The sequence below is a fragment of the Lepidochelys kempii genome, chromosome 21, assembly GCF_965140265.1.
Source record: "Lepidochelys kempii isolate rLepKem1 chromosome 21, rLepKem1.hap2, whole genome shotgun sequence".
Taxonomy (NCBI): domain Eukaryota; kingdom Metazoa; phylum Chordata; order Testudines; family Cheloniidae; genus Lepidochelys; species Lepidochelys kempii.
The window spans coordinates 17,898,583-17,918,969 of NC_133276.1; the positions used below are offsets into that span (position 1 = coordinate 17,898,583).

The 20,387-nt window shown below is 46.4% G+C and overlaps 1 protein-coding gene and 1 long non-coding RNA gene across 2 annotated transcripts in view; one reads left to right on the forward strand and one right to left on the reverse strand.

Moving 5' to 3' along the window:
* Window positions 1-2,780: 2,780 nt before the first annotated feature.
* LOC140901372 (uncharacterized) lies at window positions 2,781-20,333 on the reverse strand. The gene is made up of 3 exons (XR_012155828.1): window positions 20,191-20,333; window positions 19,512-20,006; window positions 2,781-2,875 (listed from the first exon to the last, which is right to left on the reverse strand). It is a non-coding gene; the product is annotated as an uncharacterized lncRNA (long non-coding RNA).
* Window positions 16,403-20,387, forward strand: part of LMOD1 (leiomodin 1) — a 49,983-nt gene continuing 45,998 nt past the window's right edge. The window contains exon 1 of the mRNA XM_073320107.1: window positions 16,403-16,794. Within this exon, the coding sequence (XP_073176208.1) occupies window positions 16,534-16,794 (261 nt within the window). The 5' untranslated portion in view covers window positions 16,403-16,533. The remainder of the gene's footprint in view (window positions 16,795-20,387) is intronic.

The following is a 20,387-nucleotide window of genomic DNA, read 5'->3' on the forward strand; positions in this document are numbered from 1 at the left end:
CCCTCCCTCCCTCGTCTGAGCCCAGGGTGGTGGGTTCTCTGTGGTGCCCCTCCCTCCCTCGTCTGAGCCCAGGCTGCGGGGTTCTCTGTGGTGCCCCTCCCTCCCTCGTCTGAGCCCAGGGTGGGGGGTTCTCTGTGGTGCCCCTCCCCCCCGTCTGAGCCCAGGCTGAGGGGTTCTCTGTGGTGCCCCTCCCCCCCCGTCTGAGCCCAGGCTGGGGGGTTCTCTGTGGTGCCCCTCCCCCCCTCGTCTGAGCCCAGGGTGGGGGGTTCTCTGTGGTGCCCCTCCCTCCCTCGTCTGAGCCCAGGGTGGGGGGTTCTCTGTGGTGCCCCTCCCTCCCTCGTCTGAGCCCAGGGTGGGGGGTTCTCTGTGGTGCCCCTCCCCCCCATCTGAGCCCAGGGTGGGGGGTTCTCTGTGGTGCCCCTCCCTCCCTCGTCTGAGCCCAGGGTGGTGGGTTCTCTGTGGTGCCCCTCCCCCCCTCGTCTGAGCCCAGGGTGGTGGGTTCTCTGTGGTACCCCTCCCTCCCTCGTCTGAGCGCAGGGTGGGGGGTTCTCTGTGGTCCCCCTCCCTCCCTCGTCTGAGCCCAGGCTGGGGGGTTCTCTGTGGTGCCCCTCCCTCCCTCGTCTGAGCCCAGGCTGGGGGGTTCTCTGTGGTGCCCCTCCCCCCCTGTCTGAGCCCAGGCTGGGGGGTTCTCTGTGGTGCCCCTCCCCCCCGTCTGAGCCCAGGCTGGGGGGTTCTCTGTGGTGCCCCTCCCCCCAGTCTGAGCCCAGGCTGGGGGGTTCTCTGTGGTGCCCCTCCCCCCCGTCTGAGCCCAGGGTGGGGGGTTCTCTGTGGTGCCCCTCCCCCCCTCGTCTGAGCCCAGGGTGGGGGGTTCTCTGTGGTGCCCCTCCCTCCCTCTTCTGAGCGCAGGGTGGGGGGTTCTCTGTGGTGCCCCTCCCCCCTCATCTGAGCCCAGGGTGGGGGGTTCTCTGTGGTGCCCCTACCCCCTCGTCTGAGCCCAGGGTGGGGGGTTCTCTGTGGTGCCCCTCCCCCCCTCGTCTGAGCCCAGGCTGAGGGGTTCTCTGTGGTGCCCCTCCCCCCCTCGTCTGAGCCCAGGGTGGGGGGTTCTCTGTGGTGCCCCTCCCCCCCTCGTCTGAGCCCAGGGTGGGGGGTTCTCTGTGGTGCCCCTCCCCCCCTCGTCTGAGCCCAGGGTGGGGGGTTCTCTGTGGTACCCCTCCCTCCCTCGTCTGAGCCCAGGGTGGGGGGTTCTCTGTGGTGCCCCTCCCTCCCTCATCTGAGCCCAGGGTGGGGGGTTCTCTGTGGTGCCCCTCCCTCCCTCGTCTGAGCCCAGGGTGGGGGGTTCTCTGTGGTGCCCCTCCCCCCCGTCTGAGCCCAGGCTGGGGGGTTCTCTGTGGTGCCCCTCCCCCCTGTCTGAGCCCAGGCTGGGGGGTTCTCTGTGGTGCCCCTCCCCCCCTCGTCTGAGCCCAGGCTGGGGGGTTCTCTGTGGTGCCCCTCCCCCCCGTCTGAGCCCAGGCTGGGGGGTTCTCTGTGGTGCCCCTCCCCTCCATCTGAGCCCAGGGTGGGGGGTTCTCTGTGGTGCCCCTCCCCCCCTCGTCTGAGCCCAGGCTGGGGGGTTCTCTGTGGTGCCCCTCCCCTCCATCTGAGCCCAGGGTGGGGGGTTCTCTGTGGTGCCCCTCCCCCCGTCTGAACCCAGGCTGGGGGGTTCTCTGTGGTGCCCCTCCCCTCCATCTGAGCCCAGGGTGGGGGGTTCTCTGTGGTGCCCCTTCCTCCCTCATCTGAGCCCAGGCTGGTGGGTTCTCTGTGGTGCCCCTCCCCCCCATCTGAGCCCAGGGTGGTGGGTTCTCTGTGGTACCCCTCCCTCCCTCGTCTGAGCGCAGGGTGGGGGGTTCTCTGTGGTGCCGCTCCCTCCCTCGTCTGAGCGCAGGGTGGGGGGTTCTCTGTGGTGCCCCTCCCTCCCTCGTCTGAGCGCAGGGTGGGGGGTTCTCTGTGGTGCCCCTCCCCCCCTCGTCTGAGCCCAGGCTGGTGGGTTCTCTGTGGTGCCCCCCCACTCCCGGCTGAATCACAGAGCAGGAGGTGGCTGTGATTCCTCTCCTAGAGGCAGAAACGTGGGCTGCTAATGGACTTTTGTGAAAACCGTAGGAGCTGACTGGAGTTCTATGGATCACAGAGGAGCCAAAACTGGGACAGAGGCACCTAAGTACTTTTGTGGCTCCCACCCCTTATCCTGCCAGCTTCCCCTAACGAAGCAGCCAAAGAGTACTCAGACATTCCTCCTGTTGTAATTGGGGCAACAGAGAGTGATTCTGGCCTAGCATAATCAGAAGCAGCACTTATCAACGTGCTTTGTGTGCCTGGGGATCAGATAACTCAGTGGTTTTCAACCTTTTTTCATTTGTGCACCCCTAAAAAATTTCACATGGTGGTGCAGACCCCTTTGGAAATCTTAGACAGTTTGTGGACCCCAGGGAGCTACAGACTAAAGGGTGAAAACCGCTGTTCTGTGGTAATGACAATCTTTTGCGGACCTCTTAGACATAGTTTTCAGACCTCCAGGGGACTGCAGAACACAAATTGAAAACTACTGAGGGAATAGATCCCCCTGAGGACTGACTTTTCCGTGCAAGCAAAGCAATCAACTGCTAAAGGAAATAATTGACTGAGACCATGGGGGGAAGCCCTCTTTTTCTTCTTTATATTGCTGTTTACAGAGGTGTTAAAAGATGTTCTTGTACATGTAAAGATTTATTCTTATAACTGAATGCAGCAAGTTCATATTTGTGTTCATTTAGAAGAGGATAGTAGCTTTATTTCAAATGTATTGTGCTGCAATAATGAAGGCTGCCAGAAGATGGTGCTGTGGTTACATTTAGGCAGGACCCTGGGGAAAAAAAGAGGGGAAGGGTAGAGTGTGTGAGGGGAAAACCATGTTGAGTTCAAAGCTGCAGCCTAGCTGTGTAGCCTTTACTTTTGCTAAAGCGTGGAACATCTTTCCAACATAGAGTTCATTTCTTGTATTAATATATATGGCTACACAATCAGCTGATCCACCCAATGCCAATCACTTGGGAGCTATGGGAATGCCATGGTGACAATGGGATTCGGGTTCTCAGACAGCTCTTACCCTTTTCTCTAATAAACGGTGGACTGACTGGGGCAAATTAAATGCTAAGGGAACAAGCAAATCCATAAACCTCAGCCCTTGGGGAGAGTTCTCAGGAGGGCTTCCAACATCTCAGGTGCAACTGTTTTTGGTTGTCACTGCCCAAGTGCCATAGCTGCAGTGACTATAGCCATGAAAGTGTAAGGGGACTGTTGGCCCTTTACTAAAACTCAGTGGTGTTTTTTTGGCTGCTAGCTCCCAGTACCAAAAGAAAGGGGAAGGGTCAATGGGAAATCAGGACCCTGAGATTGATAGTCCCCAGGAACAATGGAGAGAGGCCAATGCTCCAGGTCAGCCTGATTGACAGGGCAGGCAAACCAATGAGGGAGTCAGGAGCCTGGGATCCCATCTTCCAGGAGTGCTGGAGCTGCCTCAGGCAGTGCAGGGATGAGCTGAGCTGAGAGCAGAGCTGCAACAACAAAAGCAGCCCAGGGAGCAGATGTGTGCTGGGAGGAGAACTACAGAAACCAGAGCTAGAGGGGCCAGAAAAAGCAGTCTAGAGAGCTGGAGGCAGAGTAGCAGTGCTGAGGCAGGGTGGAGCTGGAGTTGAGACTGGGGCTGTTCGGAGCTGGGTGTGGTGAACAGCTGGGCAGAGCGAGGGGGGACCCTGGGCAGCGGGCCCAGCTCAGGGAGATGCCACCAGCCAAGAGGCCTTGAAGGCCAGACTTGGAGGGGGATCGTAACCCCAGTGGGGTGGGGGCGATGCTGGGAAGAAGGATCCTGCCCCCTAGAGCCTGAGGGCATGCAAGTGTCTGACCCACAGCATCCCTGCAGCACAGCCAGGGCCTGGGCAGGAGGACTGGGACATGTGAGGAACAGACTGAACTTCCCTTACTTCCCAGAGAGGCTGGTTGTGACGTCCCCATGCCACAGAGCGGGGTGACGGGTTTTCCTTTAACCTTTCCCATTTTTCCTTATTTTTTTTAAAATTGATTGCTGTTAAATAAATTGTATTTGCTTTGAACTATATGCAATGATCAGTGGGTCAGGGAAGTGTCCAGACCGGAGAGAGCATCCTGAAGTAGGGACACCCTAGCCCCTACCATAAGTGACCATGACAAAGTTGGGGGTTGAGCCCCCCAGGAATCCTGGGCCCAGCTTTGTTGGGGTTACGAGGACTCTGCCACACAGGAGAGTGGAAGGGAGCCCATTTCACAGGGATAGTGTATAAGCCAGGAAAGTTCCACACAAACAATAGTGGGACGATTCCCCCACTTACAAAAGTGACATCAGATAGGTTCGTTGGGGAATAGTACGCTGAGTGGTGTCTAGCAAGCTGCTGAGAAGACATTTCTGAATCTGTGAGCCCCAACATTATCAGAATCCCCTTCCAGTAAGGGATTGATTATTTTCTTGATTTAAAACAACCCCCCAAATTTAAATTATTAGATGTAATTTTTTTCCCCAAATGGAAGTGAGACATCAGGCATATGGGGGAAGACAGGAATGAAGAGGATTCAGGGCAGGCAGCCTCAGCCAAAAAATGTTTTAATTTCCCATCATCAGTAAATAGGAGATATTTTATCTGAGGGGCATTATGTGTGAAAGTGCAATAAGACTCAGGTGAGAGGGGATATTTGTCCCTTGTTAAATTAATGGGAGTAGAATGTTGGACCCAAAAGGTTCATGACAACTGTGAATCACAGCTGTGTGAGCTGGAAGCAGGTGGGGAAGAGAGACCCTCAAGCAAGTAATCTATCTGCCCAAGAACATCATATTGTAAAACAACAGAGAAAGCTTTTGACTTTGTATGTGTTGAGTGAGTGATGATTTTAACCTCAGCTCTCTCTGGACATTCTAAACAGAGGGGAGAATTTAACAGATGAGAGGGATTAATTAATTTCTAATGTTGCTCTATTTGGCTATAAAGAGCCTGAAATGGGAAGAAGGAGGAAGGATGGTCTTGAGATTGAGGCAGTGGCATGGCAATCTGGAGATATGGAATAAATTTCCAGCTCTGCCACAGACTTTCTATGTGAACTTGGGCAAGACACTTGATCTTACTGTGCCTCAATTCCTTATCTGTAAATGTGGCTAATAATACTCCTGTACTTCACAGGAGTGTTGTACAGACATGCTCATTAATGTTTGAGAGGTGTTTCATTAATATGGTGATCCTGATAAGTACACAGACTGATAGAACCTCACTTAAAATCCGGTGCTGCATATGAGCTTCCTTGAAGGAAATTTATTTTCCATATGGTATCATACCCATCTTGAGTCTTCATCTCTGACAACTCGATGTTGTCTCTGAACATAATTCTCTTGGTGAAACTCATAATATCCATAAATGGGCAAATCCTTACACTTCTAAACTTTCCCTGGACATGCATGCCTAGTTTCCTCTACATTAGTCCTTTCCTGATGTTCACAGTGCCTCCCATTCTAGTACGAACTGTGAATTTCATTAATGTGCTATTTTATTTCTTCTAAATCATTAGTTAAAATGTTAAATAACACCAAACATAATACTAATCATTATGGTACCCACAAGATACTACCCTTCAACTTGGCCATTGCTTTCTTCCTGGCCTACTGATCTGTAAGAAAAAGTGGGACAAATTGTGACTTTCTCAGCCTCTGATGAATTTTAGGAATGCAGAGGGGCACCACACCAATACCAGTTTCTAGAGCCATTCTGCATGTGGTGAAGAGCATCTGAGTGAATGTCTCCAGGCGCCCTAAGGCTTGCACACAGAGTAACAACTGCTAAACTAAAAGGGTGCAGCATGCCTTCCCCAAGTGCTAGCATCAGACTGCCAGATGATGTGGAAGAGGTTGAGGCCAGAGTACCACTTCTGATATCCCAGGGCATGCATCCTTTGGGATATTTTACATTGCTAGTGGCACTCTGGCTGTCCTCCATATTGTGCTCCAGGGGCACAAGGGGTAAAATCCTGGCTCTATTAAAGTCAGTGGCAAAACTCCCATTGACTTTAAAGGGCCAGGATTTCACATGAAGTGTATGATTGGAGTTGCCCCCTGTTCAGAAATTCAAGGTGGGAAAGAGATCCCTGCACACATTTTCTGTGACACCCTGTACCCCATATGACACTCTGTACCTCACGTTCACCACTTTTATATGGTTATGATATGTTTTATACAAAGTATGCCTTGTGAGGTATCATTTGAAAACTCATAATCTACTGAACATCATTGTCCCGTTTAAATGTGTGTATCAACATTGTATAGGGAGCTATGAGATCGTGCTATATGATTGTTACTGAAATATGCTGTAGCTCTGGATTCATAGATTCATAGATATTTAGGTCAGAAGGGACCATTATGATCATCTAGTCTGACCTCCTGTACAATGCAGGCCACAGAATTTCACCCACCACTCCTAAAAAAGACCTCACACCTATATCTGTGCTATTGAAGTCCTCAAATTGTAGTTTGAAGACCTCAAGGAGCAGAGAATCCTCCAGCAAGTGACCCGTGCCCCATGCTACAGAGGAAGGCGAAAAACCTCCAGGGCCTTCCAATCTGCCCTGGAGGAAAATTCCTTCCCGACCCCAAATATGGCGATCAGCTAAACCCTGAGCATATGGGCAAGATTCATCAGCCAGATACTACAGAAAATTCTTTCCTGGGTAACTTGGATCTTACCCCATCTAAAAACCCATCACAGGCCATTGGGCCTATTTACCATGAATATTTAATTACCAAAACCATGTTATCCCATCATACCATCTCCTCCATAAACTTATCGAGTTTAATCTTAAAGCAAGATAGATCTTTTGCCCCCACTACTTCCCTCGGAAGGCTATTCCAAAACTTCACTCCTCTGATGGTTAGAAACCTTCGTCTAATTTCTAATCTAAATTTCCTAGTGGCCAGTTTATATCCATTTGTTCTTGTGTCCACATTGGTACTGAGTTTAAATAATTCCTCTCCCTCTCTGGTATTTATCCCTCTGATATATTTATAGAGAGCAATCATATCTCCCCTCAACCTTCTTTTAGTTAGGCTAAACAAGCCAAGCTCCCTGAGTCTCCTTTCATAAGACAAGTTTTCCATTCCTCGGATCATCCTAGTAGCCCTTCTCTGTACCTGTTCCAGTTTGAATTCATCCTTCTTAAACATGGGAGACCAGAACTGCACACAGTATTCCAGGTGAGGTCTCACCAGTGCCTTATATAACGGTACTAAAACCTCCTTATCCCTACTGGAAATACCTCTCCTGATGCATCCCAAGACGACATTAGCTTTTTTCACAGCCATATCACATTGGCAGCTCATAGTCATCCTATGATCAACCAATACTCCAAGGTCCTTTTCCTCCTCCGTTACTTCTAGTTGATGCGTCCCTAGCTTATAACTAAAATTCTTGTTATTAATCCCTAAATGCATGACCTTACACTTCTCACTATTAAATTTCATCCTATTCCTATTACTCCAGTTTACAAGGTCATCCAGATCCTCCTGTAGGGTATCCCTGTCCTTCTCTAAATTAGCAATACCTCCCAGCTTTGTATCATCTGCAAACTTTATTAGCACACTCCCACTTTTTGTGCCCAGGTCAGTAATAAAAAGATTAAATAAGATTGGTCCCAAAACTGATCCTTGAGGAACTCCACTGGTAACCTCCCTCCAACTTGACAGTTCACCTTTCAGTAGGACCCGTTGTAGTCTCCCCTTTAACCAATTCCCTATCCACCTTTCAATTTTCCTATTGATGCCCATCTTATCCAATTTAACTAATAATTCCCCATGTGGCACAGTATCAAACGCCTTACTAAAATCTAAGTAAATTAGATCCACTGCGTTTCCTTTATCTAAAAAATCTGTTACTGTCTCAAAGAAGGAGATCAGGTTGGTTTGGCACGATCTACCTTTTGTAAAACCATGTTGTATTTTGTCCCATTTACCATTGACTTCAATGTCCTTAACTACCTTCTCCTTCAAAATTTTTTCCAAGACCTTGCATACTACAGATGTCAAACTAACAGGCCTATAATTACTTGGATCACTTTCTTCCCCTTTCTTAAAAATAGGAACTATGTTAGCAATTCTCCAATCATACGGTACAACCCCTGAGTTTACAGATTCATTAAAAATTCTTGCTAATGGGCTTGCAATTTCTTGTGCCAATTCTTTTAATATTCTTGGATGAAGATTATCTGGGCCCCCCGATTTAGTCCCATTAAGCTGTTTGATAACGCCCTGAGACCATTTTCTCAAAGACAAAGACAGACTTGTACACCAGCAAGGTGCTAAAGAGCCATTACCTACTTGGACATCCACCAGCAGAGGAGGAAGGTATAAACAAAGTATTTGCAATTCACCTGAAGGACAGCTTGTATGCAGTGGAACTGCTGACCCCATGACCCAGCAAAGATTTTTCCAATACAAAGGGTCAGAATATAAGAAGGAGGGAAAAGGCCTCTGGCTACCTCTCCACTCCACCTCCCAGGACATCAAGGAATACCTGAAGAATACTGAACTAAGGGGAGTGGTCCTAGGCTGGAAAAAAGAAGCACCCTGTGAAATACATTGTAGCTAATGGTGAGACGACTTATTTTGCTTTTAGAACTATTCGCCTGGGTAAAGTTTAGAAATTAGATTTTATTTCTTTTTATTTCTTTTGTAAACAATTCTGACTTGTACACATTATCACCTGTAAATCACTTAAAATCTATCTTTGTCTTGTTAATTAACTTGCTTTACTGTTTTATCTAAACCAGTGGGTTTGATTGAAGGGTTTGGGAAGCCTCCCCATGAGACAAAAAGGCTGATTCCCATTCATTACTCTTTGTTGGAATGATGGACTGATTTATGAGCATGTACGGTCCAGTGAGCTACTTAATGGTACAAAATGCATATTTTCGGGGGGGCAAGGCTTGGACTGAGGGGAACATGAGTATCGCCCTCTTCATGGATGGATGGCATAGTATTCATGTACTGAGCTGGTAGTGACGGCTGTGATTGCAGAGCCATTGGCCATTATCTTTGAAAACTCGTGGCGAACGGGGGAAGTCCCGGATGACTGGAAAAAGGCTAATGTAGTGCCAATCTTTAAAAAAGGGAAGAAGGAGGATCCTGGGAACTACAGGCCAGTCAGCCTCACCTCAGTCCCTGGAAAAATCATGGAGCAGGTCCTCAAAGAATCAATCCTGAAGCACTTACATGAGAGGAAAGTGATCAGGAACAGCCAGCATGGATTCACCAAGGGAAGGTCATGCCTGACTAATCTAATCGCCTTTTATGATGAGATTACTGGTTCTGTGGATGAAGGGAGAGCAGTGGATGTATTGTTTCTTGACTTTAGCAAAGCTTTTGACACCGTCTCCCACAGTATTCTTGTCAGCAAGTTAAGGAAGTATGGGCTGGATGAATGCACTATAAGGTGGGTAGAAAGCTGGCTAGATTGTCGCGCTCAACGGGTAGTGATCAATGGCTCCATGTCTAGTTGGCAGCCGGTATCAAGTGGAGTGCCCCAAGGGTCGGTCCTGGGGCCGGTTTTGTTCAATATCTTCATAAATGATCTGGAGGATGGTGTGGATTGCACTCTCAGCAAATTTGCGGATGATACTAAACTGGGAGGAGTGGTAGATACGCTGGAGGGGAGGGATAGGATACAGAAGGACCTAGACCAATTGGAAGATTGGGCCAAAAGAAATCTGATGAGGTTCAATAAGGATAAGTGCAGGGTCCTGCACTTAGGACGGAAGAACCCAATGCACAGCTACAGACTAGGGACCGAATGGCTAGGCAGCAGTTCTGCGGAAAAGGACCTAGGGGTGACAGTGGACGAGAAGCTGGATATGAGTCAGCAGTGTGCCCTTGTTGCCAAGAAGGCCAATGGCATTTTGGGATGTATAAGTAGGGGCATAGCGAGCAGATCGAGGGACATGATCGTTCCCCTCTATTCGACATTGGTGAGGCCTCATCTGGAGTACTGTGTCCAGTTTTGGGCCCCACACTTCAAGAAGGATGTGGATAAATTGGAGAGAGTCCAGCGAAGGGCAACAAAAATGATTAGGGGTCTAGAACACATGACTTATGAGGAGAGGCTGAGGGAACTGGGATTGTTTAGCCTGCAGAAGAGAAGAATGAGGGGGGATTTGATAGCTGCTTTCAAGTACCTGAAAGGGGGTTCCAAAGAGGATGGCTCTAGACTGTTCTCAATGGTAGCAGATGACAGAACGAGGAGTAATGGTCTCAAGTTGCAGTGGGGGAGGTTTATATTGGATATTAGGAAAAACTTTTTCACTAAGAGGGTGGTGAAACACTGGAATGCGTTACCTAGGGAGGTGGTAGAATCTCCTTCCTTAGAGGTTTTTAAGGTCAGGCTTGACAAAGCCCTGGCTGGGATGATTTAACTGGGAATTGGTCCTGCTTCGAGCAGGGGGTTGGACTAGATGACCTTCTGGGGTCCCTTCCAACCCTGATATTCTATGATTCTATGATTCTATGACTGTGTGCTGGGAGGGATCAGAGCCTGGAGAGGTTTGCTGTTCACTAGCAAAGCATTGCAAAAGGCACCCTAGGCTGGAGAGTTAAGGGGACCTAGCAGTTCAGGTTGCACCCTGGGGCACATCACACTTTCCCAACCCCTACCTGACACTGTCCCAAGAAAGGGCAGCCAGAACATAGGGCTGTGTGTAAAATAAAAAAAACACATTCAGAGTATCTTAAGTATCTAGCCTATGTTTTCATGCACATACATTGATTTCTATTTGATATTTAGGGTTATGTAGTTTACAAAGTCCTTTATGCGACAGACGCAGTGCTTCGTATGAAGCACAGAATATTCAGACTATTTTATTAAATTTATAAATGTTACATGTATCTTTGTGGACTGGCTAGTGATTGAACCAGGAATACAATGGGAGCTACATGATCTTTTCATGTTCTCTGCATATATATATCTTCCTACTGTATTTTCCACTCCATCTGATGAAGTGGGTTTTAGCCCATGAAAGCTTATCCCCGAATAAATTTGTTAGCCAATGAGAAACTGAAGAACTGGAATTAATTTGCAAACTGGACATCATCAAATTAGGCTTGCATAAAGACTGGGAGTGGATGGGTCATTACACAAACTAAAAACTATTTCCCCATGCTAATTTTTCCCCCTACTGTTACTCACACCTTTCAGAGTAGCAGCCATGTTAGTCTGTATCCGCAAAAAGAAAAGGAGGACTTATGGCACCTTAGAGACTAACAAATTTATTTGAAGTGATATCATATGTCATCATATGAAGTGAGCTGTAGCTCACGAAAGCTTATGCTCAAATAAATTTGTTAGTCTCTAAGGTGCCACAAGTCCTCCTTTTCTTTTTTCTCACACCTTCTTGTCAACTGTTTGAAATGGACCATCCTTATTATCAGTACCAAAGTTTTTTTTCTCCTACTGATAATAGCCCACCTTAATTGATTTGTCTTGTTAGAGTTGGTACGGCAACCCCAATCTTTTCATGTTCTCTGTATATGTTCTCTGTATATATATATCTTCCTACTGTATTTTCCACTCCATGCATCTGATGAAGTGGGTTTTAGCCCACGAAAGCTTATGCCTAAATACATTTGTTAGTCTCTAAGGTGCCACAAGTACTCCTCATTCTTTTTGCTGATACAGACTAACACGGCTACCACTCTGAAACCTGTCACCATACAAGGCACTGAATTTAGCCATATGAAGTGGAAATCCAACAACTTCATGAAAAAACTTGTACAGATACAGACAGACATCATCTTCCTTTCCAAATGCAAACAGATGGACATCATACCAAAAAGACTGAGGGTAAAAAATCCATTACAATCTACATACCACACAGACTATGCTCAGAGATTGTGCCGCACACTCTCAAAGAAACTGTGGAACCACCTGATCAACATCCTATACAGCAAACAGGGAAAGATCAAGAATGAGCTCTCAAAACTGGATACTCTCATAAAAAAACAACCTTCCACACAAACTTCCTCGTGGCTGGACTTTACAAAAAACTAGACAAGCCATTTACAGCACACACTTTGCTTCTCTACAAAGAAAAAGGATACGAAACTATCTAAACTACTGCATGCCACAAGGGGCCAAAACAGTTGTTCCCTTAACCCACCCAACAATATTGTTAATCTATCCAGCTATACACTTAGCCTGGCAGAAGAATCTGTCCTATCTCAGGGCCTCTCCTTCTGCCCGTGCACCCCCACGAACATGATACAGTTCTGTGGTGACCTAGAATCCTACTTTCGATGTCTCCGACTTAAGGAATATTTCCAACACACCTCTGAACAGCATACTAACCCACGGAAACCTTCTTACCAACACTACAAAAAGAAGGATTCTGCGTGGACTCCTCCTGAAGGTTGAAACAACAGGCTGGACTTCTACATAGAGTGCTTCCGGCGATGAGCACGGGCAGAAATTGTGGAAAAGCAGCATCACTTGCCCCATAACCTCAGCCGTGCAGAACACAACGCTATCCACAGCCTCAGAAACAACTCTGACATCATAATCAAAAAAGCTGACAAAGGAGGTGCTGTCATCATCATGAATAGGCTGGAATATGAACAAGAGGCTGCTAGGCAGCTCTCTAACACCACATTCTACAGGCCATTTGGTAACCACTGAGGGTTACCAAAAGAAACTACATTTGCTCAAGAAACTCCCTGACAAAGTACAAGATAACTGCACAGACACATTCCTAGAATCCTGACCAGGGGTATTCTATCTGCTACCCAAAATCCATAAACCTGGAAATCCTGGATGCCCCATCATCTCAGGCATTAGCACCCTGACAGCAGGATTGTCTGGCTATGTAGACTCTCTCCTCAGGCCCTACCCTACCAGCAGTCCCAGCTATCTTTGAGACACCATTGACTTCCTGAGAAAACTACAATCCATTGCTGATCTTCCAGAAAACACCATCCTAGCCACTATGGATGTAGAAGCCCTCTACACCAACATTCCACACAAAGATGGACTACAAGCCATCAGGAACAGTAACCCTGATAATGTCATGGCAAACCTGGTGGCTGAACTTTGTGACTTTGTCCTCACCCACAACTATTTCACATTTGGGGACAATGTATACCTTCAAGTCAGCAGCATTGTATGGGGACCCGCATAGCCCACAGTATGCCAACATTTTTGTGGTTGACTTAGAAAAACACTTCCTCAACTCTCGTCACCTAATGCCCCTACTCTACTTGCACTACATTGATGACCTCTTCATCATCTGGACCCATGGAAAAGAAGCCCTTGAGGAATTCCACCAGGATTTCAACAATTTCCATCCCACCATCAACCTCAGCCTGGACCAGTCCACACAAGAGATCCACTTCCTGGACACTATAGCACTAATAAGCGATGGTCATATAAACACCATCCTATACCAGAAACCTACCGACCACTATACTTACCTACATGCCTCCAACTTTCATCCAGACCACATCACATGATCCATTGTCTACAGCCAAGCTCTAAGATACAACCGCATTTGCTTCAACCCCTCAGACAGAAATAAACACCTACAGGATCTCTTTCAAGCGTTCTTAAAACTACAGTACCCACCTGCTGCAGTGAAGAAACAGATTGACAGAGCCAGAAGAGTACCCAGAAATCACCTACTACAGGACAGGCCCAACAAAGAGAATAACAGAACGCCACTAGCCATCACCTTCAGCCCTCAACTAAAACCTTTCCAGTGCATCATCAAGGATCTACCACCGATCCTGAAGGACGATCCCTCACTCTCACAGACCTTGGGAGGCAGGCCAGTCATCGCTTACAGACAGCCCCTGAAAGTGAAGCAAATAATCACCAGCAACCACCCACACCACACACCAAAAACACTAATCCAGGAACCTATCCTTGCAACAAACCCTATTGCCTATTCTGTCCACATATCTATTCAAGGGACACCATCATAGGACCTAATCACATCAGCCACATCATCAGGGGCTTGTTCACCTGCACATCTACCAATGTGATACACGCTTGCACATGATGGCGTATACATTGGCCAAACCGGTCAGTCTCTACGCAAAAGAATAAATGGACACAAATCAGACGTCAAGAATTATAACATTCAAAAAACAGTCAGAGAATACTTCAACCTCCCTGGACACTCAATTACACATCTAAAAGTGTCAATTCTTCAACAAAAAAACTTCAAAAACAGACTCCAACGAGAAACTGCAGAACTGGAATTAATTTGCAAACTGGACACCATCAAATTAGGCTTGAATAAAGACTGGGAGTGGATGGGTCATTACACAAACTAAAAACTATTTCCCCATGCTAATTTTCCCCCCTACTGTTACTCACACCTTCTTGTCAACTGTTTGAAATGAGCCATCCTGATTATCACTACCAAAGTTTTTTTTTCTCCTGCTGATAATAGTTCACCTTAATTGATTTGTCTCATTAGAGTTAGTATGGAAACCCCCATCTTTTCATGTTCTCTGTATATGTTCTCTGTATATATATATCTTCCTACTGTATTTTCCACTCCATGCATCTGATGAAGTGGGTTTTAGCCCATGAAAGCTTATGCCCAAATACATTTGTTAGTCTCTAAGGTGCCACAAGTACTCCTCGTTCTTTTTGCTGATACAGACTAACATGGCTGCCACTCTGAAACAAGTCCCATTTTGTGTCAGATCTCTAAGTCATGTTTAGTGTTCATTGTAGTTATCCTACCTAAGTATTGAAGTGCTCAACACACTCCGATGCCTCCTCAAATGGTAACAAGTCTGGAAGTTTAATCCCAGGGAAGGTGTGTAGACTGGTTTGATCTGGTTCAAAAGGCCTGGCAAATAAAGAACAGCAAACTGTATGAAGAGGCAGCCTTGATCTGGGAGTCAAAAATGAACATGAGACTGGGAGAGAGCCCTTGAGCGAACATGAAATACTTTGGTGACACCAGGTAAACTAGGCTATGTATAAGCTGTTTATTTTTTAAGAGATGTTTTCTCTATAATGGTTTTGTTCTGAATAAATAGTACTTTGCTTTCTGAAGTTTGGCTGGTCACTGATTAACCCTGTCACCGCCCCTGAGAGAACTGGACTGCAGTGCTGCTGAAGGGCTGAGAGAATCCTGGTTGATTGCAGGTCTAGAGGAAGAGTGTTGTGGGTCTCTGCCCTGAGAAAGGTGACAGCTAGAGACCTGAGACCTATGTGGGGAGTCATCAAGGGGGCCACAAAGGTGTCAGAAGTGCAGTTATCTTGAGAACAAATATTTTAATACACCAAGCACTCACTGTGACATACTATAGGGAAGATAGGCCATTTAGAGCTATGCTAATACCTCCATAAAAGGAAAATATGATTAAGAGCCAAGATGATGTGAAGATATAACTGTCGATTACAGACCTTTGACAGCTCCCTGAACGTATAGTCATCTAGATCTGCTTGCTGCAGATCCGATCGTGTACCATTTCCAGAGGAAGATACCCATTTTCCCACTTCGTCCTCCTCAGCTTCTCACTTCTTTCAAAACAGGATGGGTTTCCCTTGCTTTGACACCTTCTCTTCGACACCTGCTGTTGCTCACCCAATACACATACCAATCAGGCAATAGTCATCTTCAATTTTAAAAACCTGTAGCCAGAAATATCCAATGTACTCATGGGGTTTTTGGAAGGGGGAAATTGTACGGGTTTCCAAATGAAAGAATGTAGATTTGCCTTAAAAGGACGGGAGATTGTAAGAGATTTCAGGGAACTGTAAATATATACAGGGAACATTTTGTGAAAATGAAAACTTTCTTAAATCCTGTGCAGGCATATAATGGTCTCCCGCATACTATTATCAAATTCATCAGAAAGCTGGGAATTGACAGAATGTGAGTTCCAGCTACACATTTCACCCCTGTGATGGGGAAGCAAACTGTATGTTACAAGTAGCTTTAATGCCTTTGCTGTCAGATCTTGAAGCTGCATATGGACACATCCTAAAGATCTGCAGCTCTGGTTCTTTCCTCACTGGTTTCAAAGCCCCAGCCTAGCAGCTTGTGCGTTTTTGCATATTTTCTCACTGCGTTGTCCCATTGCCTTTAAAAGGCTAAACGTTCAGTACTAAATTTGGTCATGCAGCTCTTCCAGATTCCCTGGAATGTCCTCAGGTTTCAAACTCCTCGGATAGAAAGAAAGCCCGCCTCCTGCCTTTCCTGATTGGTTTTTCTGAACCAGGCTGTACAGCTGTTAAATGTAACTGGCCAGCTATTTTACCAACCCCTGTCCCCCCTTTATAACCAATTTATCCTAGGTTGCAGTAAGTTAGAGCTGCTTAGATTTAACACTTCAGCACCTGAACGGTGGGGAGGGGAGGAAGTAGCTTCTGGACTTCTATTATTTAACTAATTTTCCTCCACTCTTTGGCTTTGCATATCATCACAGCTGTGCTTCACCTACAAACTGCCAAGATGTCCAGGGTAGCAAAATACAGAAGGCAAGTCAGTGAAGATCCAGATATTGATAGCTTATTGTCTACTTTGTCTCCAGAGGAGATGGAAGAGCTAGAAAAGGAGTTGGATGTGGCTGATCCGGATGGAAACATCCCTTTGGGGCTCAGGCAGAGAAACCAAACTGACAAGCACTCAACTGGCTTATACAACCGAGAAGCAATGCTCAACTACTGTGAAAAGGAGACCAAGAAACTTATTCAGAGGGAACTGTCAGTGGACGTAAGTCACATCTGCCAGTATTTGAGTTGTAAACAGGGACATTTGGAGAGAACTCCATCAGGCTAGCTTAGGGGACAGAATGGAAACTAACATTTAGGAACAATTGGCATGTAGGAAAGTGAGCAGGCAAGTTCCATGGCTGGGTGCTGAGAAATCTAAATGGCATCCCTTTCTATTCAGGGGATGGGCAGATGAGTGGGAAGGGGTCAGGGAAATTCTTGAAATCCCAACATTATTCAGAAATACAGAAGCCCTTGCTACTGCCTGAAATTGGTTTCTGTTTGACTCTGGTAATCTACGAACTAATGTAAGGCTAACATCCTTTGGCAAGGCTTTTATGGGAGGCAGCTTTTCCCAACGGAATACACCTCAAGACTTCAATGCATTAAAACAATCCACAGTTGTGTGTTCTCCACATTTGTTCTCTTTGGTTTTGGAGAATTCCACTACCCCAGTCTTTTCAGTTCATCATATACAAATATTGGAAAGATTTCTTGGAATAGCAGAAAAGATGGGTGGTGGGTTTGCTGTCCTATGAAAATCAGTGTCAGAAGTAGGTGTTGTGCACTAAGCCAGGGGTTCTCAGACTTGTGTCCTGTGACCCCTTTCACACAGCAAGCCTCTGAGTGCGACCTCCCTTAGAAATTCATAACACTCTTGGATATATTTAACACCATTATAAATGCTGGAGGCAAAGAGGAGTTTGGGGTGGAGGCTGACAGCTCACGACCCCCCATGTAATAACCTCCCGACCCCCAGTTTGAGAACCCTGCACTAAGCCATTTGGTTTGTGATTTTTGTTGTAAACATAATTCAACTGAAGTTCACTCTTTTGTTAGAGTTGGATTTATTTATGCTTCTTTTCTATTCATTTCTCTTTTTCTCTACCTGGAAAGTCTCATCAGTTTCTCAGGTACTGTGAATTTCTCTCTTTCAATGGCTTGCTCTCAGCCCTGATTCTGATGAGGAGTTTGGCTTGTGGTTTCTTTGTCATGTGCCTCCCATTCAAGGCTTCTTATATGTAGCTTTGATGGAAACCAATTCCATTTTTCTGCAACATTTATTACCCTATGGAGTAGCAAGACACAGCATTTGCTTCAGCCTTGGGAGGGTGGGGAAATGTTGGCTCCTATTTGCCATTCTCTGCAAGGTTTGTTTTGTTTTTACTATGGCAAACTGGAGCCACACCCAATTGGCGAATGATGGGTCCCTCTACTTGTCTTCAAGCTTCCATGTCCCAAGCCTGACTGTAGGTGCTGTAAAAGGACAGGACTGAGGGAGAAAAACAGTGTGAGCATTGTAAAGGCTTATGTGAAATACCCATTTTAACAGTCTGTATTGGCCCTAATTTCTTACCTGTTCCAGTTTATCCAGGGACACCTTGAATCTGCCAGCTCACAGCTGAGTTATCAAGCCCTAAACTAGACTGTAAACTCTTTGAGCCAGGGATTGTGTCTTATGTATTTGTACAGCATTTGAGCCTCAATTCTGGTTGGGGCCTCTGGGTACTGCCAGAACATTGCAGATTTAGGAGGAACAAACAAGATATTTGCTATCTAAACGAAGAGTTCAATATTTCTCTCTCTCCCCACTCCCCGTGGTTTGAATACCGCTGGGGGATTTGGTCTTGCTCTGATGTGGCCTGGCAGTTTTTCTCTAGCAGGGCACTCACTGACTTCCACAATGATCTATATAGGACATTCCGTGTAGGTTGATGGACTTCTGCCCACTCCCAGAGACTGTACTTAACAACTCACTGTCTAGATACTATGGCTGTAAAGTACAGTTCACCTTAGTACCACAGGTCCAGATTTATTCTCTCACTTGCTGACTGGCATGCAATGGGAGATGTGCTCTTTGCAATGTAAACCAGGCAGAATGAATAATTCCTGTTACCACAAAACAAATAGTTGTGTAAAGAATGGAATCTTGAGTAGGAGTAGGGAGGTCATATTACCCCTGTGTTTGGGGCTGGAGCAACTACTACTGGAATCCTGTGTCCAGTTCTGGTGCCCACAATTCAAGAAGGATGTTGGTAAACTGGAGAGGGTTTGGATAAGAGTCGTGAGAATGATTAAAGGATTAGAAACCCTGCCTTACTGAAGAGAGGCAAGGAGTTCAATCTCAATAACAAAAGAAAAGGGTGGCTTGATCACAGTCCATAAGGTCTAGATCAACAAAGGTCCTCGGGCGCCTAAGTCCAACTTAAGCACTGCTGACATTGTGTGTGCACCTTATGCTAGTGGTCAGGGCACTCAGCTGGGCTGGGGGAGACCCAGGTTCACATCCCTGTTCTGCCTGATTTGGAGAAGGGACTTGAACCTGGGTCTATACTAGGATGGCTTTTTGGTGTGTTGTTTTTAGATACATTTCACTCCTGCCCAGCTTAGGCAGCTTGTTGGCTTCTGAGATCCCTTTCTTGGATGTCTAATGCTCTCCACACATTGCATAGGGAGCCTGGACACCTAATGAAGGGCTAAGGATTCTGTGAGGTGGCCGGGCATCTTGGAGTTACACATTACAGTGCCTAAGTCCCTTTGTGGATCAAGCGCTAGGTACCTACATGGGGAACAGCAATTTCATGACAGCGGGCTCTTCAGTCTAGCAGACACAGGTCTAACAAGATCCAATGGCTGGAAGGTGAAGCCAGACATTCAGTCTAGAAATAAGATGCAATTTTTTTACAGTGAGAGTAATTAACCATTGGAACAACTTACCCAGGGCTGTGGTGGGTTCTCCATCACTCGCAATTTAAAAATCAAGATGATGTTTTTCTAAAAGATCTGCTCTAGTTTAAATAGAGAAATTAATTCAGTCCACTGGCCTGTGTTATGCAGAAGGTCAGACTAGATGATTACTGCCTGGCTTTATGGTCTATGAATCTACAAAATGATGGTAGGAAGGGTTTGCGACAGTCAGCATTCTGCAATGGTATGCAGACAACCCAAGTTCACAGTGAGCATTATGCAAAACTTATGCTCAGATAAACTGGTTAGTCTCTAAGGTGCCACAAGTACTCCTTTTCTTTTTAGTGAGCATTCAAGCGCTGTCATTTGGAAAGCCTAAATAATCAGGCTGCATGAGATGCGCTGGTTCTCAATAGATTGTGAGAAGACTTCTGCTACTTCTTGCATTTGGCATCTATGGTGATGGCACATAGTTTTTATTCACAGGCAACGCTAACCCTGAGCTGGAGTTAGATGAGAAAGTATCTGTAATAAAAAGGAAGAGAAAGGAAAACGTGATTTTCGAAAACTAGAAAGCTAGGAATGTTGTCATTAAGGCTAAACTTTAAATAAGTTGGAAAATATGCAAATTCACCCAAGGAGGGGGGTGTTGTGGGGGAAGGACTTTTTGGTGGAGTGGGTGAGGGGAAGGACTGTGGGAGTGACTCACTTTTCAGAGTAGAAGTGCACAGTAAGAAGAGATTTGAAGGAGAACAGCGAGGTTAGTTGCTCTGTGGCTGGAAGGATGGGGCTATGGTCCTGGCGTCTTGAGGGTGCTGCTTTCTCTCTAAGTTGACCTGCAGTAACTTTAGGCTGTGGAAGACAAAGCTTATTGGCTGTTGGTCAAACTCTTTGGTAAAATTGGCC